At 33.7% G+C, this 27,058-nt stretch overlaps 1 protein-coding gene across 1 annotated transcript in view; it reads right to left on the bottom strand.

Annotated features, from left to right (window-relative positions):
* Window positions 1-27,058, bottom strand: part of Diaph2 (diaphanous related formin 2) — an 821,535-nt gene that overhangs the window by 215,055 nt on the left and 579,422 nt on the right. The window contains exon 25 of the mRNA XM_077793878.1: window positions 18,063-18,227. Coding sequence (XP_077650004.1) covers window positions 18,063-18,227 — 165 coding nt within the window. The remainder of the gene's footprint in view (window positions 1-18,062; window positions 18,228-27,058) is intronic.

Genomic DNA, 27,058 nt, shown 5'->3' with positions numbered 1-27,058 from the left:
AAGCCACTGAAGGTTTCTGACATGAGTGTCTCTAAGAGACCTGTGTTTTAGAAAACAACAGCAACAACAATAACAAAACCCCCCAAAATTGACAGTAGCATAGAGAGAATTTGGAAAGTGCTAAGGTAAAACACAGGACAACTGAAAAGATTAGTTGGAAGGATGAAGAATATTGAATTAGGGCAGTTAAAACGAGGATGAAGATAGGATGGATTTGGGAAATATATTTAAGATATAATCAGCATAAATCAGAAATTCAAAAGGTGTGAACAGCAAGAGAAAAGAAGATACCAAGTCATTTAACAATGAGAATATGGTAGCACGGTGGAAAGAGAAGTAATGGGTTCCATTTTGAATATGCTGAATTTGAGGCAGTTGTGTTGAATCTGGTTACAGGTATCCAACAGCCAATAAACTTGATTCTAAAGTCAAAGAACAAGATTAAAACTCAGGAAAGCATAGGAGACTAGACAAAAAGTACCCAGGAAAAATTATGTAGGCCTAAGGATAGAGCCTTAGGCTTCTATTTAAGAATGAAGGAGGGAGATCCAAACAGACTGAGAAGATATTTCTATGGAAAATAAAATCAAACCCAATAAATATTGCCATTATTATAAAAAAAGATTGTTCTTGTGACAGGCTATATGTGTCTTAGATGATAGGCAGTGTATGGGGGGTAGGGAATACGAATCATTTACTGTTTAATACAATACTACATGCACTAAGTGTCTTTTGTCTCTATAAATGAATAAGTGACATCTGGGTTACCAGTTGAGCATGACTTGGCTCATATAACAAGCCTGGGGTCACCCCCCTGTAATCATCCTGCTTATTATACAAGATGAGTACAGAATTTCTGCCTAAAGGGCAATATATAAAAAACTCAGTGTCACATGGAAGGAGAAGATAAATCAACAACTGAGCTGATACCACAACTCAGACAATGAAATACCAATTTTCCATCCTGTCAAAAGTGATCTCCCTTCTTAAGGAGGGACTGCATTTGATAGAGCTGAGCATGGTAGCACATGCCTGTAATCCCAGAAATCAAGAGGCTTTGGGAAGAGGATTTCAAGTTTGAGGCCAGCCTCAGTAATTTAGAGAGCCCTAAGCAACTTGGCAAGACCTTGTCTCAAAAAATAAAGAGAACAAAGTGGAGAGATCAATGGAGAGATCTTCAATGGAGAGATCACTCCCAGAAGGATGCCAGTTTGAAAAACAAAACCATAAAGCTGGATTATGAGACCATAAGAGGTTAAACTGTTGAATTGCTTTTTAATGGGGGAGGGGAATCCTAGACCCTGAAAGGATAGATAACTACATAGCTGATATTCTTTCAGCAATAGAAGAAAGGCTGCCTTTTTCCAAGAATTTCCTCAATCAGCTAGCTGAGCTGCAAGAAGTTCTTGACAGAATTGCTCTGCTGCATTAAAGCATTGTCCTGAATTTAAAGGGCATGTATGTAATACAGAATGAGTGACACATTAGTACTGCATTAGTTTATCAGATCAACTAGCTGACAGTTGGCAGCGAACAAGGACCAGGGGGAAGGAATCCAAGATGAACTAAATGTCTTTGTAAGTTCCTTATAATTTTTCATACTTTTGGCACTAAAAATATGCTTTTACTCCACTACATCCTTTGCTATACATCTCATCTTTTGTCAGAACTTCCTGCCGGGAAATCCATTTGAGGATATTAATGTCTGTCTTCCTAAAAAAAGATATCTGGGTTACCTTGTAGAAGAAATAGACATTGAATTGAAATGGTATTTTGAAAATTAGTATTTTTACAACCAAAAATACTGTTTTGTTTTTTCTCTTAAAAAAGGAAAGGCTTTAACATCTTTAATTAACAGTGACAAGAACCATACATTTAGAGATGGCAGTGGAAAAGGACAGATGTCTCTCACGAGTTTCCTCTTTCAAGTTTTGAACTTGACCTGTATCTAAAAGTAGGCAGTGTGCCACACTCCTAAGTTAATTTCTTGATTTGCATATCCTTCATATTACAGAAGATAATGCTAGAGTTATTTAACTGATATGATAGAGACCTTGGCAATACTCCTACTCTCAACTGGGATAGAATTCATTTTTTTTCTTATATACCACATAAGGATTCCCAAGTATTTTATTTTATTTGAGGCTATTGTGAATGGGGTAGTTTTCCTAATTACTTTTTCAGAGGATTCATCACTGATGTACAGAAATGCATTTGATTTATGGGTATTGATTTTATATCCTCCTACTTTGCTGAATTCATTTATTAATTCTAGAAGTTTTGTGGTGGAGTTTTTTGAATCCTCTAAGAATAGAATTGTGCCATCAGCAAATAATGATAATCTGAGTTCTTCTTTTCCTATTGGTATCCGTTTAATTTCTTCTGTCTGTCTAATTGCTCTGGCTAGAATTTCAAGGACTATGTTGAATAGAAGTGGTGAAAAAGGGCATCACTGTCTTGTTCCAGTTTTTAGAGGAAATGCTTCCAATTTTTCTCCACTTAGAATGATGTTGGCCTTGGGTTTAACATAGATAGCTTTTACAATGTTGATGTATGTTCCTACTATCCCTAGATTTTCTATTGTTTTGAAATGAAAGAGTGCTGTATTTTGTCAAATGCTTTCTCTGCATCAATTGATATAACCATACCATTCTTATCTTTACGTTTATTGATGTGATGAATTACATTTATTGATTTCCATATGTTGAACCAAACTTGCATCCCCAGAATGAACCCCAGTTGATCATGGTGCATTATTTTTTAAATATGTTTTTTGTATGTGAGATGCCAGAATTTTTATTGAGAATTATTGCATCTATGTTCGTCAGGGATATTGGTCTGAAATTTTCTTTCCTTGATGTGTCTCTGCCTGGTTTTGGTATCAAGATAATACTAACTTCATAGAATAAGTTTGGAAGGGTTCCCTCCTTTTCTATTTCATAAAATAATTTGAGTAGTGATGTTAATTATTCTTTGTAGGTCTTGTAGAACTCAACTGTGGATCCATCTGGTCCTGGGCTTTTCTTAGTTGGTAGGCTTTTGATGGCATCTTCTATTTCCTTTCTTGAAATTGATCTGTTTAAATTGTGTATGCCCTCTTGACTTAGTGTGGGTTGATCATATCCCTCTAGAAATTTGTGGGTGTCTTAGAGGTTTTCTATTTTACTGGAGTATAAATTTTCAAAATAGTTTCTAATTGTCTTCTGTATTTCAATAGTTTCTGCCATGGAATTTCCTTATCATCACAAATTTTAATTTTCTCTCTCCTTTTTGTTAGGGTGGCTAAGGATTTGTCAATTTTATTTATTTTTCATAAATCAGCTTTTTTCAATTTTTTAATTGTTACTTTTGTTTTAATTTCATTGATTTCCACCCTGATTTTAATTATTTCCTGTCTTCTAACTACTAGGGGTTTGAGATGTAATATCAAACCATTTATTTGTTGACTTTTAATTCTTTTAATAAATGAGCTTATTGCAATGGACTTTCTACTTAGCACTGCCTTCATAGTGTCTCAGAGATTTTGATATGTTGTACTAGAGTTCTCATTTACCTCTAAGATTTATTAATCTCCTCCCTGATGTCTTCTCTTATCCATGTGTCATTCAAAAGCATATTATTTAGTCCCCAGTTTTTGGAATAGCTTCTATTTTTAATTTTATCATTGATTTGTAATTTCATTCCATATGGTAAATTAGAATGCAGGGTAGTATCTCTAGTTTTTTGTATTTGCTAAGACTTGCTTTGTGGAATAACACATGGTCTATTTTGGAGAAAGATCCATGTGCTGCAGAGAAGAAAATGTATTTGCTCGTTGATGGATGGAATATTCTATGTATGTTTGTTAAGTCTAAATTATCAATTGTTTTATTGAGTTCTATTTTTTTTTTTTTTTGCTGTTGTTGTTTAGTTTCGGTTTGGAAGATCTATCAGTGGAAAGAGAGGTGTACTAAAGTCACCACAGATTATGAAAATCATCCAAATATAACTAGTGGAGTCTTCTAAACTTGAAAACTCTGCATTTAAGGACAAATCTATAATGTCAAAATTTAAATCTTAGTTTAAAATATTGATTGTACAATAGAACCTTGTAACTAATGTTGAAACCTTCCAGCCATTATCATTTGGCCATTCCATTTGACATTGTTTCTTTTGTCTAACCACTTATATTCAAACAGGTAGAATAATTTTCCTAATAATTATGTCTATTATTTGAATGAGTTTAATATCTCACTCACCCTCTTTACAACTCAGGCGCCAGAAGGGTAGAGATTTACTAAAGTAAGTTACAGACATCATGCCATTGACTGGAATAGTGTCTTGTCACTTAGAAGGCACTCAATAAATAATTGTTGAATGAATGAATGAGAAAAAGCAAGAATGTAAGCAAGCAAGCTAGAAAAGTAGAACTGTCTCCTACAAGTAAAAGACAAAACACAAACAGGGAAGGATAACTTGAAAATGAACAGATTATATGTTTTAGTTGGCTTTTTTGCTGCTGTAACTCAAAGACCCAAGCAGAAGAACTGTAGAGGGGGAAAGATTTACTTAGGGCTCATGGTTTCAGGGGTTTCAATCCATATACAGCAGACACCATTCCTCAGGGCTCAAGGTGAGGCAGGAACATCTTGGAAGGAAGACTTTGGCAGAGCGAAACAGCTCACATGATGAACAGAAAGGGGAGAGAAAGACTTTACTTTCCAGATATAAAATATATACCCCAGAGACACGTCCACCCCACCTGCCTCCAGTTACTACTCAGTTAGTTTCATCAGGGATTAATTCAGTCATTGGGTTAAGACTCTTACAACTCTATCATTTCTCCTCTGAACCTTCTTTCATTGTTTCACATGTGAGCTTTGGGGGGACACAGTATCTAAACCATAACATTATGTTTTCTATTTACATTCATACTTCCCAAGGTAGTTTTAAATACTTTAATAATTGCAAGTATGCATTTCACAAACAAAACACATTAATTTGTATTTTGCCAGTTTGGAACTTTTGACAATGCTGGACAACAATTTACTTTTATGTCATCTCTTGTAGTGATACTTTTTGTAGCCTACCCCTATTTCTTCAGTACCAACCTTACTTGCTGACAGTGCCCTGAATTTGTTTTGCTGTTCACTCTGTGCACAGGCACATGTTCAGGGGAAGGGCCCTATTTTAGACACAGGGGTTGATGACAGTTACTCTAAGATTGTCCTTGACAGTGATTAGTATAGGGATGAGCATGTGACACAATTGTAGAAAACAGAATGCAGAGGAAAAAAATTTCCTAGAGGCTTCTGGAAAAGTTTTTCTCCCTAATACAAAACAGCTTTATGAGAGGCAATATCCTCTTCTTTCCTAGATATCATCATATTTGCATGACATGCCTGAAAAAACTGCAGCCATTTTGCAACAAAGGAACAGAATGGTAACAATGACAAAACAGACATATCTGGGAAGTCTCATTTCCTAGATGATATCACTAAGATATTGAATTAACTGCCTCTATCTCCATCCCTCTTGTGATATGAGACAGTAAAACCATATTTTTAAGCCAATTTTTGTTAAAATTTCACTTGGCAGCCAAAAGCATCCTTATAGCACTATGAAAAAGAGCAAACACTGAAACATGCTTGTTGAAAAGAAAAATTAAACCAATTATTTTCAGACACAAAAATACTTGACCATAATATCTACATATGCAAGCAGTTACAGTATATAGATTGATTTGGCCTATTTATTAAATCATATTACCTAAAGGGTTACCTAAAATATATTTTGCCTAAGCAATGTTTAAATGTTATAGAAGCATATTTCTTTTAAAATATTCTATTTGTAAACTTTCAATATAGTATGAAAAAATATCCACATGATCAAGATGTATTACAGAGGAATCACCTTAAATTGAATTTTTATTTATAAATCTCCTATTTTAAATGAAAAAGCAAATACTTTAGGAAATACTTTCTTGCAGATGTCATTTGATGAGGAAAGATGGCTTATAGCACTAAAAATATTTATCATTCAAAATAAACTTTCAAGATTGTGAGGGATATCAACCTATATCTCTCATCTGGAGTTTATATTGGTCACTATGGTTATGTTTAAGATTGTAGCCACATTTTAGATAATTATCTGTTTAGCTCTTCTTTTTTACATTTTTAATTTCCTTTTTTTTTTTCTATTTGGTGCTGGGAATTGAACCCAGGGCTGCTTTTACCACTGAGCCATACCATCTGCCCTATTTTGTATTTTATTTAGAGACAGGGTCTCACTGAGTTGCTTAGCACCTCGCTTTTGCTGAGGCTGGCATAAAACTTGTGATGGATGCTCCTGTCTAAGCCTCTCAAATTGTTGGGATTACAGGCATGCACCACCGTATGACCCAACTCAGTCGTGTTTTTTTTTTTTTTTTTCGTTCAGCTCTTCTTAATCACTGTTGTACCTGAGGCTTTCATTTTTTTACTCCAAGATCAAAGACAACTGAGAGAGAAAATACACACCCACCCACCCACCCCACACATATATATCTCCATATACATGCACACACTATTCCAAGCTATACTGCTTCCAGGATAAATAATTTTGGTTATAGCTGGATGTGATGGAGCACACCTGTAATTCCAGAGACTGGGGAGACTGGGGAGGCTGAGGCAGAAGTATCACAAATTCAAGGCTAGCCTCAGCAATTTAGCAAGTCCCTAAGCAACTTAGCAAAAGACCCTGTCTCAAAAAAAAAAAAAAAAAAAAAAAAAAAAAAAAAAAAAAAAGCTGGTGGTATAGCTACAGCTTCAGCTTCATGTTAGATCGCCCTGGGGGCTCAATCCCTAGTACAGGAAAAGAGAGAAAAAGAAAAATGAAAAGAAAAAGTTTGGCTCTTTTGTGCACTATTTATGAAATATGGAAAAGTCAACTAAAATGATTCCAACTACACCACTGAGTAATCTGTTAGTTTGAACAAGGAATTTACAAGATTCCTAAAGAATAATCAACTTTGTGCATCTTCCATTTCAAAATATCAAAATTTGAATGGATGACTGGTCTATTCTCAGGCCTTTTAGGAATACTGTGCAATCTCTGGTCTGCCCAATAGCCCATGAAGAAAGCCAGAAAATTCTGAATATCATGAAACCAAATGCTTGCAGAAACTGAAATCAAAACTGACATATGAACAAAAATAGTTGTTTCATCAGTAAAATTATTATGTTTTAGGTCTTAAAAAAAGGAAAGAAGAAAAGTTTAAGAGACTATATATATCCCATGATGTCAAAAATTTGATTCAAGAAGAAAATAAGAAGAAATGCAAGAAAAACAAAATGCATACACAGATACATTCAAGACACTTGTTCTCATTCTAAATCATAATATTACTGTTGTTAAGGATTTTTGTGATTAACTATAAACTTTTATATTATTAACAACTTGCATTAAAAAATGGAAATGACATCCTAGGTGTGGTAAATAATTTTGAAACCAAGCACACAGCAGAGACAAACAGATGATAAGGAAATATTAGTATAAATTGAACCAACTAGCCAGTCATCAATTACTAATTAAAGACCCCTTGCTAAGTGGCAGTTTGATGTGTATATTATACAAAAAAAAAAAAAGAAAAAGAGAAAACAAGACTTCACTGGTCCATTCACAGGTGGCTTCCAAAAAATCAGAATTATTAGCATGCTTTAAAGACAAGGTATTTTTAAAAGGACATCAGGAAATAATATTAAGATTTTTATTCACAACTGAAGACACAACCAATGGCATTATCCACTGAATGTCGATGGACATTTCCATATATGTGTAAGCCACCAAATAATTTAGGACCACATTTTCATAAGATTTTCTGTTGTTACTAGAAAAACAATTTCACAATCTATATCTATATATCTATGTATATATCTATATCTATATCTATACATACATGCACAGGGAATTGGCTGGCAGGATATATGCCAAGGTACTCATATTAATTATCTCTTGATGAAACATTATTTCTTTCTTTTTATATCTATATTTTGTAATTTTCCTAAAATTTGCAGGCATGAATGATCCCTAGCACCATACAAAAAAAGAAATAAAATAATATGGTGATCAAATAAGTAATTGAAATTATCTTTAAAATATTAAATCAATGTGACTAACAGTTGCATTATTAATTTACTAGTACAGATTTTTCTTACTTATTTGGATCACTGCATATTATTTTCCAAAGGATTCCTAAAAAATCAAATCATTAGCAGATAACTCTGAAACAGGGTTTCTGAACTTTAGCACTACTAATACTTTGGGCCAGATATTCCTTTGTTGAGGGAGGTCATCCTGTACATTACTGATATTTAGCAGCATCCCTAGTTTTACAAACTAGATGCCAGTATCACCTCCTCCTTAGTTATTTCTCTAGACCTTGAAAAATGTCCATTGGCGAGAAGCACTGGTCTAAATGAACACCACAGGAATCAGTCCTTCAGCAGTTGCTTTTGCCCTAGATAATCTACATTGATTGTCCTATTGTTCAGGACAGCTGTCAATCAATAAGAAGTAATTGAAGCTTGGTTACTGCTCATCCAAGCATATGGTGGATAACCTGTAGATCATAATAATTACCTGATAACTGCTTCTCTGGCAATAAAATAGCTGTTTTTCCACTTTGAACTCATCATGGAACACTAGGAGACAACATATATTTACCATTAAACTTAAACACCAAAATGAGGTTGGGGAGAACAAAAAGGAAAGGAATTCTTTAAATATGAAAGGTTATATAGTAGCAAAAGAAAGATCCAGTTCACATGTCACTTTGTCTTAGGTGCTTACTTAAATCACACAGAATAAAATGTGTCTTTCCCCTGTGCTTAACATGTTCTTTATATACATTTATTATTGCTTTATTACTATTTGTTCCCAGTAGACTGGGGCTCCAGTGGGCAATCATTATGATATTTTTGTGATTGTTGGTTGCTTGGTTCATTCATTTTTTCTTAATGGACTGAATCATTCAATATATTTCCTGTTATTAGCATGGCTTGGCTCATAGTAGGCTAATCATAGTGCTAATCACTGAGGATCTGGAGAAGAACAAAATGTGCTAGTATGGAGGTGTAAAAGTATGTGGAAGGGATTATCATGTCCAAATTGTGAGTATTAGGGTAGGCTTCTTAGAGGAAGTAACTCAAACAAGGTGATCAACAAATGAGGAATGATGGAGGAGAAGAGGGAGTGGGTATATTAGACAAAGGGAACTCAGTGGGCCCAATGTAATGGAAGAGTCTTGCCTTTTACTGCCTTACACAGGGGCTAGGGCATCTTTTCTGATAAAAAAAAATTGATTAGTGAACAAAGATGAAAGAGAATGAAGAAATACTCATCAAGCTGAAAAAAGCACCAGTAGCATTAACCTCAAGGATCTTCAGGCTCAGGTTATAAAAGGCATGCTTTGATACATACCTTTGAGATATCTTGAAGTACCTTTGGTCAGTCTCAAGATCCTAAGAAAAGGTCAGCTTGTACACTTGCTTCCTTATCTAATAACTTTGCCACTTCCTGGTATTTGGACATAATTCAATAGTAACTTCTTTAGAGGGAAAACTTCTATGAAAAATCATACATGAAGTGTTACCAGAACTAGATATTCCATTTTATTTTCTGGATCTAATTCTTACTAAACTTCAAAAGGCATTTAAGGAATTTTGTTAATATCTTCATTGTTAACTATTACATTGTCCTGGATTTTTAAAGGGCAAAATTTAGCTTGTCATACAAAATTCTGACAATTATTAGAACTATTTTTGGAAACATTTATGATACTTTTAAGTTTTATAATGTTAACCTAAAATGTATACATATTTTACAATCATTCATACCAGTAGGCATTTTTATGATGTTGGGGAATTTGGGTATTCTTTAAATTGTGTGTACCATTATTACATATTCCTTTAGTTCTTTATGATATAATATTTAACTTTTTTATACAAAGAACAATCATATCAGAAAAATAGGACATCCACTTCTGGCCCAAAGTAAACAGTCAAAGAGAATACAGCAGTTGATAGGTGACATCTTCTTCCAAAGAAAAATTCAAATATATATATATATATATATATATATATATATATATATATATATATAAATACAGTAAAGTCTGCTCTTCAGCACAGCTGGGGAATGAGGTATTCTGGTCAAATATTCTACTTAATAGAGTTACCATATATTTTACATGGATCGCCTATTTTCAAAGAGTTGCAATAGATCAAAATAAACCTAAGGCTATGTAGCCTGGGTGGTCCCAGCTGAGCTCAAAGGGAATTATTTGAGTGTATATGATTAACTAGAGGGAGTTGGTGGGCCCTTAGGGCTCTATTTGCATGAAAGGATTTATTCTGGCATTTTATTTGTTCCTGGCTTCTAGGAAAAGGAAGATACATGCCCCAGTGCCTGGACAAAAGGGAGGAAGGAGGGAAAAGGAGGGGTTTATGATATTAGGATCCCCTTTAGGTCTCTAAGACTTGAAACATTTTCTAAATCCCCCAAGGAGAAAGGGATCAGAAGAGAAGTGAAAGGAACTGTTTCTGAAGTGTCTTGTGACACATGGCTACTTCTTTCTGCACTGAGTGCAATACCACAGGGGTACTTCAAGTATTGGTACAAAACTGGAGCAGTAGAAAGCACCCTTGGCCCACACATAGAATTATCATTGAAGGTGACCCCAAGAAGCATTGCAAGGAAAAATAAACATTTTTAGCTGAGAAGAACTAGAGCTATAGCAAGATAGGAGGGTCAGGGGCTTTTGTGATGTTCAATGCTAGAATAGTGGGTATTGAGTAGCTTGTTTGTGAGCAAATGTCAAATGGTGACTGCAGATGACATTTTTAACATGCATAAGATGACTCCAGATGTGTCTGTGGCAATGTAGATTGCAAAAGCTTGAGTCCTGCCTATGGGGGGAAAGATGAGATAACTTGGACTATTTGGATTATTGTTACTAAGGCAACCTCCCTTTGAATTCCCAAGTGATGAGACTTGGAAGACATTTAGCTTACAAAGAAAACTAAATTATTTAAGAGGCACATCAGGGTCTGCAGTTTCTCAAGGTCATTTTCATAATATTAATTACCATTTTATTAGCAAAGCAAAGAGAAATCAACTTATATGGCATCTAATAGAGATTTTTGGATCATGGAATTCTAGATAACAGTTTATATTGTTGATTAAGACCCTATTTGGCTAAACAACCTATTTGGTTTCTTACGTAAGTCCACCCATTTTAATAAACAGTACTGCACTAGAGTTTCCTTTAAATGTCAGAAGCTTTTTGAATTAAAGGTTTTTAAATGTGTCAAAATAACTTAAGTCTTTTTGGATCAGGAATTATACACACAATCTTCTTATGCAAAAATTCATCCTTACTTTTTTGAAGGCAAATTGCCTTTAATGAATGAATAAAATTTTCTGTATATTATCAATTTAGTCTTTGAGTCTAAGTAAGTGCAGATGCTCACTTTGCTTTTCCAATTAAAGTTTAGATTTAGAGATGATTGAGGCCTTGTAAATGGGAAGTTGGCTTCAGAGAGATGAGAGATTCTCAATAAGTATCTCCAAAAGGCAACATGGCTACACAGGGAGCTCTCCAAAAGTTCAGATTTTAAAGAACAATTCCTTGAGATAAAAAGGAAGAATATCCCTGAGAACTGTCATAAGTTTGAACTTGGTTGTCATAATTTCCCATGGCTTACCAGCTTTGGGAATAATTAAGGCATAGTGACAATCACACACTAGCCTCTTAGCCTTCCTTTAGTTTTGATAATGTGTTTCTAAAGTTTCTCTGTTCTGCGAGGCTTTGGTCCTCTTAGGAACTTGCTGTGACTTGTGCTGCTTCTACTTTCCAGATTTGAGTTTTCCCAATCTGAGGAGAGTGAGTAAGTAATGTGGCTCATTCAGGACCAATCATAAGATGGTCTGGCCTTAAAGCATAGTTCTTTTGTATGCCACTTTATTTTTTAAAAGATCAGGTTGATCATGAGGCTATATAGGGAAGTCATGAAAGAATCTTAAGTAAGGAGAGTTAAGATCATATTTTCTTTTAAATATTGGTTTGTTTTTAACTTGGTAACAATGTGATGAATGGATTAAAAATTAGAAATAGAAATGGATGAGGAGCTAGTGTATGGCTCAGAGGTCGAGGGCTTGCTTGGCACTTGAGAAGCCCTGGGTTCAATCCCCAGCACTCCTGTACTGAAAAGAGGGAGGGAAGGAGGGGAGAAGGAGGGAGGGAGGGATGAGGGAGGGAGGGAGGGAGGGAGAGAGAGAGAGAGAGAGAGAGAGAGAGAGAGAGAGAGAGAGAGAAGGAAGTAATGTATAAATGTAGACCCAGAGATGGAGATACCAGACATAAGGTCACTGTTACAGTCCAGCTAAGAGATGGTGGAGGCCCAGAACCAAAATAGTGTTAGTGAGCTTAGAGACAAATGGATAGATTAAAAAGACATCTAGAAGGTAGAAGTAGCAAGACTGAACAATGGCATACAACTCCATGATTATTTGGTATTACTCCTAACAGCCATTTTAATGCTCATCTAAGAGGTGTTCCAATGTTTATTTATCAAATGATGAATGTATTTATTTGATTCAGGGGAAATCTGCTAGCATGATTAATAGTAATGGCAACATTTTCTTTCTAAATTATGCAATTGCATCTAATAACTCTACAAAGCCTTATCCCTATATATTTCTAGTATATGAGGTATAGATGGGGGTACACACAACAAATATTTATTGAGTGCCTGGGTAACATATTGTTCATTACAAACAAAACAAAACAAAAACATACAGAAGCAGCAGGAGACTGACAGATTTAAAAGAGAAAAGAAGTATTTTCTATAATTTATTTGGAGCTATGAAAGTTATTGAAGTATAATACTTGCCTCAAACATTTTTCCAACAGCTGAAATTAATTTTTATGCCTAAGCAAGATATTGTATGGTAGTGAAATATATAAGGTTCACTGATTTTGAATATTCTATTCAAAATATCTCAAAAGAAAAAAGAGTGTTTGTGCAGTCAACTGTTTGAAGTAGTAGAATGACTGAAGCATAAAGGAGAATGAGCAAACAAGATGTTTATACATTGCATAAATATGGAATTTAATTTTCTACCACACAATATTCAACTTGAATCTAGTGGTTGTTAATTAATCTTGCCTAGATTATATGCAGTTTTAAAAACTCTGATGAAATCCCAGAAAAACTAACTAGAAAATCTAAATTTGTAAATGTTTCCAATAACATATATCTGTGTAATAATATACTATGCATTTCTTTTGGATACCTTTAATATCCTCATTAGCTGAGTAATGTATGAATCATATTAATAATTTATAGAGCAGCATCCCATGGAAATTATCCATTTCTGCCTTTATTCATCTGATGTGATTATTTTGAAAAAAGGTCTTAATCCATAATGTCAACCACTTTTGTTTATTTCTGCTTTTCCCATCTCTTAGAGACATTCTCTCTGAGGAAGAATTTTTGGTATGTGCATTTTGTTTATGCTACACATGCCAAATAGATCTCCCAAGATGAAACTCTGAGCTCATTTGGAAGTAATTTTTGGTAGCACATGAATCAGAACTCTTATTTTCTTCTCAGCACTACTGGTATTTTATTGCTTCCATCTATAGTCCAATATGCTTTTAGCACTAAGAACCCTGAGGCCAAACACACAAAGCACTAAGAAAATGGGAACTTCAGGCGATTACAATTTTTGTCTCTCTTTCAGGGTTCTTCCTTCCCCTGGGAGAGTAAAATCACTTCAAGCTCACTATGAAACAGGAACATGGTGAACACAAGTGATTGACTGAAGTTGGTGATGTTGATTTAGGAGTCTTACAGATCAGGTATAAACTCTTAAATCTGCTTGTCAAAATCTGCTTGTCAAACTCCTATGGAGTTTTCCAGACCCTGCCCTAATGTCAAATTCTCTATGAAGGCTTTCTGGACAGTGTATGCAGAATTAGGCAGTTCTTCCTTCATGCTAATATCATAACTTAATGTATTACTATGTATGTATTAGATATGTATTACACTTACTTACTCAATAATATTGCATTTATTTTACTTTCTCCACTCATGGATAGGATTTTCAATGATAGTCTCTTCCTTTTATCTCTGGACCATACCATTATCAAAATCAAGTTGTTTCTTTTTTTTTTTTTTTGCTTTTTGAGAATTTTATTTATTTTTTTTCTTTTTTTATTTTTTATTGCTTGTTCACAACATTACAAAGCTCTTGACATATCATATTTCATACATTAGATTGAAGTGGATTATGAACTCCCAATTTTACCCCGAATGCAGATTGCAGAATCACGTTGGTTACACATCCACAATTTTACATAATGCCCAATTAGTAATTGTTGTATTCTGCTACCTTTCCTATCCCCTACTATCCCCCCTCCCCTCCCCTCCCATCTTCTCTCTCTACCCCATCTACTGTAATTCATTTCTCTCCTTATTTTCCCATTCCCCTCTCAACCTCTTATATGTAATTTTGTATAGCAATGAGGGTCTCCCTCTTATTAAGTAATTGCTGGAAAGATCAGAGAATGGCTACTAATAATCTACATCTGCTTAGCAAAGGTTACAAAGTTTTGCTGCATATTGGCGAGAAGACACGGCAGGGATATCATTCATATTTTACAGATCAGGAAACCAATGCCCAGAGAGGTTATATGCTCAAGCCAAGTTAAATACAGCTAATAAGTTGTAGACCCAGTTCTCTTGCAGTATGTTGTTAAAATTTTGTAGATGGAAGTGGTAGCAGTACTGTATGTAAGGCACAAATGGCAACAGCTGGTCAAGACTACATTAGTAAGTATTTGATATTAATTGACACTTTGTAAGATTTGGTTACTTGTTTTGAAACTCAAAAACAAAAAGTTTAATGCACATGAAAATAGACATAATGATGTCAGATTATTTACAAAGAGAAAGATAAATGAGAAATTTCTCCTTTGTATTAAGCTAAATATGCAGTGAAGATAGCACCCCCCAAAGAAAAAGATATAATGGATATGACTGCCATTTTTGAAATTCTGATCATGACTCAGAATACTAAAATGGAATAAAATTCTCAGAGATCAGTACTCAAAGCCTTTCATTTTATAAAGACAAAAAAAAAAAAAACAAGTACATCAAAAAATGCATAACTAGAAAGGGTAAATGACTTACCTAAAGTCACACATTTTTGCCTTGCACAAGGACACAGAATTGGTTTATTTTTTTTAAAAAAAACATTATGATTAAAAAGCAACATAAGAATACTTCTTAGCAAGCATCTGGCTAATATGGCTAGACATAGACTATAATACAGGAATTGTCTTTATAAAAATGCAATTCCCCTTCTCAGACTATTCCCCAAAGACCTAAAAAGAGCATACTATAGAGATACAGCTACATCAATGTTCATAGCAGCCCAATTCACAATAGCTAGAATGTGGAATCAACCTAGATGCCTGTCAATAGATGAATGGATAAAAAAAATGTGGCATTTGTACACAATAGAATATTACTTAGAACTAAAAAATAACAAAATCATTTGCAGGGAAATGGATGGCATTAGAGCAGATTATGCTAAGTGAAGTAGCCAATCCCTAAAAAACAAATGCTGAATGTCTTCTTTGATATAAGGAGGGTGACTCAAAACAGAGCAGGAAGGAAGAGCATGAGAAGAAGATTACCATTAAACAGGGAGGAGAGGTGGGAGGGAATGGGAGAAGGGGAATTGCATGAAAATGGAAGGAGACCCTCATTGTTATACAAAATTACATATAAGAGGGTGTGAGGGGAAAGGGGAAAAAGAGAGAGAAATGAGTTACAGTAGATGGGGTAGAGAGAGAAGATGGGAGGGGAGGGAGGATAGTAGAGGATAGAAAAGGCAGCAGAATACAAAAGTCACTAGTATAGCAATATGTAAAAACGTGGATGTGTAACCAATGTGATCCTGCAATCTGTATTTGGGGTAAAAATGGGAGTTCATAACCCACTTGAATCAAATATATGAAATATGATATGTCAGGAGCTTTGTAATGTTTTGATCAACCAATAAAAAAAATGCGGCCATGTGGGAAAAATAAAGCATTGACTATGTGTTTCTGCTTATTGGGGAAATGAGGAGGCATATAATGTGACAGGCAGTGTTTTAGGACTTGGTCCTTATTAAAACAAGATGTTTTTAAGTGGAGTTTGATAATATTAATTGTATACTTTTTTTCTCCATTTACCCACATGCATTGTTTTGTTAAAAAATACTTTGTTTTATCATTTAAATGTGCCAAATAAGTATATATTTTTGTTTCTTACTCCTTTTTAACATTAAGTATTTCCTTATTATTTGAGGAGGATGCTTTCTGAGATATTCTGCATAGACCTGAAACCACAAATGATACCAAATTACATCTATAGATCTATATGTATGTGTGTGTGTGTGTGTATATATATATATATATATATATATATATATATTTAAACATATGTATCAAAACACATATGTATGTATGTATATATATATATATATATATATATATATATATTTAAACATATACTTAAGTAACTGTCATAAAGTTTAATTTATAAATTAGGCACAGTAACAAATTAGCTATAACTAATAATAAAATAAAACAGTTATAACAATAAGCTATAATAAAAGTTATTTGAAACATGAGTTTTTTAACTTTCTTGAATTTTCCACTTGATATTATGACCACAGTTGACCATGAATAACTGAAACTATGGAAAGTGAAAACACAAGTAAGGGAAGACTAGTGTACTGTTTCTTTACTTATGGAATATAATCCAGGTAGATATAATCTGAGTGTTTATGTGCTTGTATCATATTGATAGCTTTTAAATTTTGAAAATGATTTGACCACTACTGTCTCTTAGCCCTCTTATTGCTAAGTACAACATGTTATACTAATTATTGGTCAGCTAAAAAGATAAATATGTATCTCTGTTAAGGGGCAAAGACCAAAATCAGCTAACATTTTCAGCAAAAATGAAAGCCAATGATAATATTTATGAAAGTTTTTGGTGTAGCTTGTAACCTCTGTTACCAAAGTTGCTCATTTAACTGTTGGCATGTGCCCTGGTTTGTATTCTTGGGTTAGTATATGAAAACAATTTGGTTTCTATAAGTATATTAACATCCCACAGATTGTATAATTCACACCAAAATCAAGTGATATCATAGGGCATCACTGACTATGAAAGGGAGCCTTATTTAACAAACAACTGCTCTGGAAGAGAAACATACCTCAAACTGCAAAAATTTGTTTGCTAACTAATCTTCCCATTGGGTATAATCTCTAGAGTTCTTTCAAATATATGGACCATTACCTGATTGATATCAATTATTGTGCATATCTTTCTGTTTCTATCATAATCAATCTATGCTGCATTTTCTACTTATTTATTGAATTCTGAGGAGATGAATTAATGAAGCATTTATGTAGCAAAGCCTTTTTTTTCCTTCTAGGATAACTTTCACCCTAAATGTTCATTACCAATTAATGGTAATATTACTATTATTCCCAATAGTTGCAGTTTAAAACAAAGCCCACATTGTGAAAGTAACTTTAGGTATTCAAGGTCATTTACATTATCCAATTTAAAATCACAGTTTCTCATTTAGGCTGTAGAAAAAATTTGTTCATAAATCACAGCATTTTAATGTATTAAGTAAAAGATGATTTTTAGGTATTAATTTTTAAGCTAAGTAAAAGTATAATACTGTGCTATATAAAAATCAAGGTCATTTAATTACCAATTTATTTATTTTCAATAAAATTTTGGTAGAAAATCTCCCTTGTATACCTAAAGTTGAAGATAATTCAGTTAGGTCCCCATTATACATTAAGCCAGTCAACAATTTTTATCCTTGTCATAGGTTTAAAATATCTGTCAATTCCTATTAAAGGATTATAACATGAAATCAATATAGTCAATAGGTATATAAAATGCCAATAGAATTTTTTTTAAAGCAACAGGATTTGCAATGCTTTCAGATATATTACTCACCAGAAACAGAGTTCGGAAGTTGCTGAGGTCACCAAAAAAGTCCTCTATGGTTACTGTCTTAGAATCAAAAATGAAGTACTCTCCAAGATTCTCATACAGCTTCACCATGTTATTGTGCATTGTGGACAGTTTTTCATACTGGTCTCTCGCACTCTTTGTAAAGCTGTAGCTTTGTGTTAAGGAACATGATCCAATAAGACTTACTTCAGAGGCTATCACTCAATAGAAATTGAATTAAATAATCACTTCTGTAAACATATTTGCACTTCACAAATAGTTGTGTATTTATTTGCTAGGACTGCCATTATAAAATATCACAGTCTGGGTGGCTAAACAATATACATTTATTTTCTCATAGATCCCGAATCTAGAATTGTGAGAGGTTCTTATAAAGTCTCTCTCCTTAGCTCACAGATGGCTACCTTCTTGCTGTGTTCTCATATGGTTCTCCCCCTGTGTGGTCTGTGTTGTAATCTCTTCTTTCTTCAGGGACACCAATCATATTAGATTATGGCACACCCTAATTAATTTCCTTTAACTTATTTATTTATTTAAAGGTCCTGTCTCCAAATACAGTCACATTCTGAGGTACTGGATGGTTAGATCATCGACATATGAATTAGTCTCCAGCAAGTTGTATACAGAATCAATCAGTAAACTATTTGCTAGAGTCATATTGACTAGTAAGCTTAAAATTTTTTATAACTTTATATATATTTATGAGTAACATAATGAGAAAGGAATAGCAATAAAAATTTAGAGAAAAATAAATATATAAAATTTTCTTTTATAATATACATAGTATATAGAAATACTGAGGCTATAGTAAATTCTATATATGTTATATTTGTGTGTATGTGTATGTATATGTATAACACACACATATATCAAGTACACACACACACACACACCAACTATCCATACTGCTTAAGGAGAGAAAGCAGAAGGAGGGAGAAGAAGGAAGAAAGTGATCAGATTCATTATACACTATCCTGAAAATATGGTACTTTGCCATTTGAGAAAACAGCAGAATTAGGAATGTCATTTATACCTTCCCTTCATGGTTCTTCCCTGAAGCAGGTGGAAAAAAAATTGTCTGACAATGCCTCTGAAGCAGGTCATAAAACCCTTAATCCTGAACTGTCCATCCCATACACAGAGGAAAAAATTGCCTTTATCTCTAGACATACAGAGCTCAAAGAAGAATCTGTAAAAATATGCCTTGATAAGTCCCCCTTTATCCAATTTTAATTCCCTATATCCAGTGTTCAACAAATGTAAGCACAGATACTTGCTGGTGGCACACGCCTGTAATCCCAATGACTTATGAGGCTGAGGCAGGAAGATTACAAATTTGAGGCCAGCCTCAGCAAATTAGTGAAATTCATAGGTATAAAATATCTCATAAGTCCTGTTAAAGGATTATAACATGAAATCAATATAGTCAATAGGTATATAAATGCCAATAGAAGTTTAAAAAGAAAACCAACAGGATTTGCAATGCTTTCAGAAAAAGTTCGGAAGTTGCTGAGATCAACAAAAATGGTTACTGTCTTAGAGTAAAAAATGAAGTACTCTCCAAGATTCTCATACAACTTAGAAAGTTAGTGATTATCTCAAAATCAAAAAAAAAAAAAATGAGAAGGACTGGGGACGTACTTAGTCATAAAGAGCCCCTGGGTTCAATCCCTTAGGACTGAAACAAACACAACAAAAAGAATGTTTCAGAGAAAGTTAAGTGCACTAAACATGAAAAATAAAGAGAACCCAGTCAATTTTTTAAATAAGAGTAAGTTGGGTGTAGTGGTGCATGCCTATAATCCCAGCTACATTGGAGGCTGAGGAAGGAGGATTGCAAGTTTGAGGCCAGTCTCAGCAATGTACAAAGTCCCACACAACTTAGGCCCTGTCCCAAAACAAAAATAAAAAGGATTGTGGATGTAGATCACTGATGAAGTGCCTCTGGGTTCAATACTTAGCACCAAAATAAAATTTAACAGACTTGGAATTGTAGAAAGGGGATAATAACACTATCTGTGGTGTACTAGTTTAAGATGCACTCCAGTGGTATTAATATTTTGTGATAGAACTTTTTATCGGGAACTGATAATTGTGCCTTGAAATACTTGATTTTATAGGGTTTTCTGAATTTTTCAGTGTTTTATTATAACCTGGGGCCAAATTTATTTTCTATAGGAACACAGCTCTAGTTTTACAATGGTAGTCGATGGGGAAATCAGACCATTTCTGGAAAATTACTTTGCAGTTGACACTTACGGAATACACTATGATTTTTAAAATGAGATGCCTCCTTCCTATGTTCTTTTTTATTCTATTTAACTATTAGCATTCACATTAGCAATACAACAACCCCTTTCAGGCTAATAGGTGACATTAAATCTTTCAACTCTTTAGTCCATTTTGATATTAATAGACATGAAAGAATAACATTTTTGACATACTCTACTTTCTTTTTATACACAAAAGGGGACATAATGATTACATACATTCTGATTTTCCCTTTTTCACTATTACCATATACTGTATGTTAAACATACTGTTTAAGTGTAGCAGAACTGAGACAATACTCTTCATATCTTAGCACAGAATTAAAAGGGTATTTCTAGACTTTCTTCCATTAAAAAAAAAAAAAATCCAGACTCATGCCAGGGACTCGCTAGGCAGAAAAACTCTACAAAGGTCACTTACTTACAATCTATTTGCAATGCAAATTACTAAATTGTTTATATATTTCAGAAAGCTCAACATCCTCAAAAACGCAGAGAAAAAGCAATAGATAATAAGAAAGGCAAGAATTTTATGTTCCCCATTTATCCTAACACAATTTTTCACTGGCTAAAACATGTTCATGTAGTGATATACAATTTCATAAATTTGTTTTTATAGAACAAAAATTGATTTCGGAAATTCTGTCTGTGCACTAAAAAGTGAGAAAATTTAAAAAATTCTGGGAATGGCTTATCTTTGAAATAACAAATGGAAAGTAGCCCAGTCTTTAAGTCCTTCACTTATCTTCAAAGTGATTACTTTGTAAAAGGGATATATGGCATAAGTCAGCACTGAAATCTTTCAGAATTTCAACCATGTCACCAAATCTTACATGGGATGGCACATAAAAAAGGGACTAGATGATGTCATTCTTTTTCATATATTTATTTCCTTTAGGGAATTTTTATTTTTTGAGCAGCCACTAAATGCAAGATACTGACTGGCACTATAGTAAACATTGTGGTTCCCACAATGATCATTAAAGTCAATCTCTACCCTGAATTAATTTATAATATAATATTACAAATAATTCTACCATCATTAATTTGCATTTATACAGAACTTTGTCATTTATAATTATCTTGTATTATGCTCCAGATTCTTCAAAACAACCTTTTCAAAAAGGCATTGAAATGAGATTGCAAATTTTAGAGTTTTAGAAAACAGATAAGAGGCACTCAACCTTACAGAGTTAGAATATAGATATCATGATAGTCCCTGGCATGATACTTATCTTTTCATACAGTAGAAGTGAATTATTTACAATGACAATAAACTTCTTTTAACTTTAAATATATCTGTAGAATGATGGTCAGCTTAAGTTAAACTTGCATCCTTAGACCTAGATGTTGCTTAGTAGATGTGTTAGCAGATTTTTTTTTTTTTAGAGAGAGAGAGAGAGAGAGAGAGAGAGAGAGAGAGAGAGAGAGAGAATTTTTTAATATTTATTTTTTAGTTTTCGGTGGACACAACATCTTTATTTTATTTTTATGTGGTGCTGAGGCTTGAAACCAGCGCCCTGCGCATGCCAGGCGAGCATTTTACCGCTTGAGCCACATCCCCAGCCCCATTAGCAGATTTAATAGTTAATTTTATGTCAACTTCACTGGGTTAAGAGATGCCACCACAGCCGGTAAAAATTATTCTAGGTATGTTTGGGAGTGTTTCTGGAGGAGATTTGTATTTGAATCAGTAGACTTGAGTAAAGAAAATCACCCACACCAATTTGGGTAGGCATTATCTAACCCTATTTATAATATAAAAGGATATATCTTTAACTAGACAGTGTCCATGGAGAAGAAAAAGCTGTTTCATAAGCTGAGATTTGAAATAGGCTATTGTCACTCCTTACTTGGGATTATTTAAGACAGAATGTAACCAAAAATTTAGAAAATATATTATAGACTGGTATTGACTTGAATAGGACAGACATCTGGCCCTTAGTTATGTTTTAAGAACACTGATCGGGAAGCCTGTGAAATATTTAGAGTGGAACTGGAAGGCCAGGTGTGTAGGTACCATATAATTATTGCTAAAACTTCTGCTGGCACAGTTCTTTGAGAAACTACTGAAGAGAATCTATGAACATCAATGAAAAGGTCATTTACTCTTATACTCAGATTTCTTGGCCTTGGTGCCTTATAAGAGGGACAACAGAAGAGAATCAAAGAGTAGTGCATTTGGGGGAGAATGATTCAATTATCTTGGGATTGAAACACATACAGTCTTCCATCTATGTAAGAAACCTTGGGAGTCCTTGAAATATTTAGAAAGATGAACCCTGAAAAAATATTATTTAGAAAGTTTATTAGCTCCCTAAGAAGAGGGTAATTCATAACAATTTATATCCTGAAATAAATATAAGCTTAAGGTAGTAAAATGGGGATACATCAATACATATAAACTGATCAAATGTGAAGGGGGGGAAAGATAAGTTCTACAAAGCTAAATGTTTCTGATTTTTTAAGCATGAAAGTTTTATTCACGATGACTATGAACTAAAATCTTCTTCTAGCAGAAGTATCTTTTGCAGATTTATAAACTAAAATATGTGCAGCATTTTAAAACATTAATAGGTAAAATCCTAACCTTTCAAAAGTATTATTAATTTGAAACTAATTCATGATTCTGGAAAGTTAATTTATAAAACATATCCCAAGACTCACAAATCATTTTTATAATAAATTATGGAAAATATGACCTTAAAATTCAACCTTCTCCATAGGATAGTACTCAAATAGAAAGAAAATTATTTTCTTCAAATATTTAGGTATACTGGCATAGACTTTGATTATTTTTGGTAGCTATATGTTATGGTTGGGATCTTGAATGTTCCTCTAAAAGCTCATGTGTTAGGCAATACAGCAATATTCAGAAGAAAAAAAAGTGGATTATGAGATTGTACCTTCAACAATGGATTAATCCATTTGATAGATTAGGAATTTGAGTGGACTATTAGGTGGTAATTGTAGGCAGGCAGGGCATGTTGGAGAAGTAAGTCACTGGGGACATGCCCTTGGGGACCATATCTTGTCCTTGACTTGCTTGTTCTCTCTGCTTTCTGGCTGCCATGAGCTGAACAGCTCTCCATCAGACACATACCATTTCACTATGTTGTTTCCACCTTGGAGCAGACCAACCATGACTGAATCCTCTGCAATCATGAACCAAAATAAATCTTTCCTTTCTTACATTGTTCTTGTCAGGTATTTTGGTCACAGTAACAAAAAGCTGACTAACACTCTATATCTACCTGTCTATAAAGTGGTTGAACGTGACTTTTGTAACTCTTGGTCCCTAACTGGCAAAATAGCAATACTTCCTCAAATACTAGGAGGAGAAAATTCTTTATCATCTTAATTTTGTGAAGAGCAATTGTAACCACAGAAAATGCATTTCATTAGAACTGGAATAATTCTTAGCAGAGCACTGGGGATGAAGGACTGTACACACACACAGCTAATTGAGTTGAATCATTTCTTAAAATTCTCATCGTTGTAGGCAGTATATTACTTAAAATTTTAATTAAAAATTTGAAATATTAAATATAATTAGTGTTGGATTGTTGAAAACATGGAAAAATCAACTTGAGATACACTTAACCTTCACATAAGCTTTAGTTAGCAACATGGCATAATTACCTATTTAAATAAAAGGAAGTCACAAATATGCTATCTATTGAAAATATAGATAGCAATTCTACTTTCCATAACCTTCAGGAAATATTCCTCTAAATGTTAAAAATATGAATTTTTCCACTTCATTGGAATAATTTTTAGTCAGAATTACTAATAGTTCAAATAAATACCTTTTAAGTTATTATTAAGGTATAATTAAAATGTAATTTACTTACAAACCATACATTATGTGAATTAAAACATCTTGACAAATATTTAAAAATATGAAACCTTAACTTGGATAATAAGGAAAGCATTAGGGTACTTTATAATAGATCAGGATATAGATTAAAATCCTTTGAAAAATCATATTGCAACACTGAAGCATAGAATATTTAAATAATATAACAAAGATAGCCTAGTTCATGATTTTGAACCAAAGTCCCTAGTATTTAACATACAGGAGGCAACTATGCTACTGGATAGATGAAAATATTTTGTAATAACACAAATTTTCCATAGATGACTGGAATGAGATGGATAAAGAGATGGATAACAGTCTCCTGTTAAAGGCACAAATATAATGGCTATTATAGAGGTAAGAAAGACATTTGGAGCCAGGTGCAGTGGCACATGCCTGTAACACCAGCAGCTCAGGAGACTAAGACAGGAGGACTGTAATTCAAAGCCAGCCTCAGGATCTTAAAGGGGCCCTTAAGCATCTTAGCAAGACCCTGTCTCTTCCAAAAAAAAAAAAAAAAAGACATTGGTATTCCTTTTCTCTATCTCCATTCTTTATTCACTCACTTGTGTTTCTGTGTCTTTATCCATTCTCTGAAGACAATCTGTCTTTCTATACTTAGATATCCAACTGAGTGATTTCTTCACTCATTTATTCAAACACCTTAATTAAATGCTTAGTGTGTACCAGCTATCTTCTATGTATAGATGACAGAGTATTCAAATTTTCAGACAAGGTCACTGGCTTGCTGGAAGATGACAGTTCAATCAAGTGAACAAATACAAAATATTTTTTAAAGTGTGAAGTATAGGCAGGCATAGGAGAGTATATGTGAGACCTAACTTAGGACTTGTGGGAGACAAAAGTAGAGCAGAAGTATAGTGATGCCTCTTGAAGGATGAAACATTAAAACTGAGACCTGAGTGAGAAGAGCTAGAAGAAAGAGCACTGGGGAATGCACAAAAGTATGTTAAATATTCTAGGAACATTAACAAAAGGAAAAGGGAGTATGGAGTGGGAGAGAAGAGGGAGCAGTAAGAAGGTTCCTGTAGCAGGTAGGGACCAGATTATACAGGTCTATTAAGCATTTTGAAATTCTTCTGAGAAAATTTTTCAAACTTTCCTGAAGAAAAATGTCACTAAAGAGTTTTCCAGAAGTTTTCTGGTGGAGCTTTCTGGGTCTTCAGGGAATAGAATCATATCATCAACAAACAGTGCCAATTTAAGTCCCTCTTTTCCTATCCATATCCCTTTAATTCCCTTTGTCTGTCTAATTGCTCTGGCCAGTGTTTCAAGTACTATGTTAAATAGAAGTGGTAAAAGAGGGCATCCCTGTCTTGTTCCAGTTTTTAGAGGGAATGCCTTCAATTTTTCCTCCATTTAGAATGATGTTGGCCTGGGGCTTAGTGTAGACAGCCTTTATGATGTTGAGATATGTTCCTGTTATCCCTAGTTTTTCTAGTGTTTTGAACACGAAGGAGTGCTATATTTTGTCTAATGCATCTTCTGTGTGTATTGAGATGATCATATGATTCTTATCTTTGAGTCTATTGATGTGATGAATTACATTTATTGATTTCCGTATGTTGAACCAACCTTACATCCCTGGGATGAATCCCACTTGATCATGGTGCATGATCTTTTTGATATTTTTTATTCAATTTGCCAGAATTTTATTGAGAATTTTTGCATATATGTTCATAAGAGATATTGGTCTAAAGTTTTCTTTCTTTGATGTGCCTTTGCCTGGTTTTGGAATATGTGTAATAAGAATTGTGATGCATTCTGCTGTTATATATTTAAAAATAAAACCAATAAAAAGATTTAAAAAAAAGAGTTTTCCATAGGAGAGTAGTAGAATCACACTTCCCTTGATCAAAAGGCATAAGAAATGCTACCTAAATTAAAACACATACCAAAAAACAAAAACAAAACAAAACAAAAAAAACCCTAGAACTAGTGGAACACAGAATACTTTCCAAATGATAGTAAGTTTACTTGCTAGTTCCTAACTACTGACGAGACAAATATATAGTGTATATATAGTCAACTGAAGTATATTTGATAAATGATTGAGAATGCTACCTAGAATCAGAGGCAGTTAAAAAATAACAGGTGGTAGGCAATATATAATGACTAAGATTGGCATATAAATAGTTGTGTTTAGAGTAGCATAAGAGTTATGATTATATATTTTTTAGATTGATGAATATTTTGGAATGTCAGTATTATTTAATATACATGGTATGTATATACAGATATTAATTAGAACAAGTCCTACCTCCAGGCCTACCTCACATTCTTCTCTCAGCATCATTTATCATGTGCTGATAATGTATAAGAAACTGCTACAGATTAAATAAAGAAAAAGAAAGTTAAGTCATAAGACATGGCTCCTAACCCTCCTGAATTTATAAACTGCTGTTGGAAGACAGATAAATAACATAACAGCAGTAACAGGACTAATGTTTATTGAACTCTCAAAATAAACCAGTCACTGAAGAAAATGCTTTACAAGTGTCTTTTTTTAACCCTAGCCCAGGCCCTATGACTTATATATACTATTATTAACTGCATTTTACAGATTATGAAATTAGCCTCAGGGAAGTCAACCAACTTTCTCAGTGCCACCTAGACAGTAAGTAGATTCAGGATTTGAACCTGAGCATCCTTTCCTACACCCCCACAAAACTGCATGCTCTACCAGCAAGACATACTTCTCCCCATGTTTAAAAGAAAAGAAAAAGTGCTTGACAAAATAAAACAAGATCCACAAAAGAATTAAAGAAACATATGGAACCACAAATAAAGGAGTGATTCTGGGACAATGATGATACATTTCAGGAGGA

This window comes from Urocitellus parryii, chromosome X, assembly GCF_045843805.1.
Source record: "Urocitellus parryii isolate mUroPar1 chromosome X, mUroPar1.hap1, whole genome shotgun sequence".
Classification (NCBI taxonomy): Eukaryota; Metazoa; Chordata; class Mammalia; order Rodentia; family Sciuridae; genus Urocitellus; species Urocitellus parryii.
The sequence above is the reverse complement of the archived record's forward strand: the minus strand, read 5'-3'. Positions and strand labels throughout refer to the sequence as shown.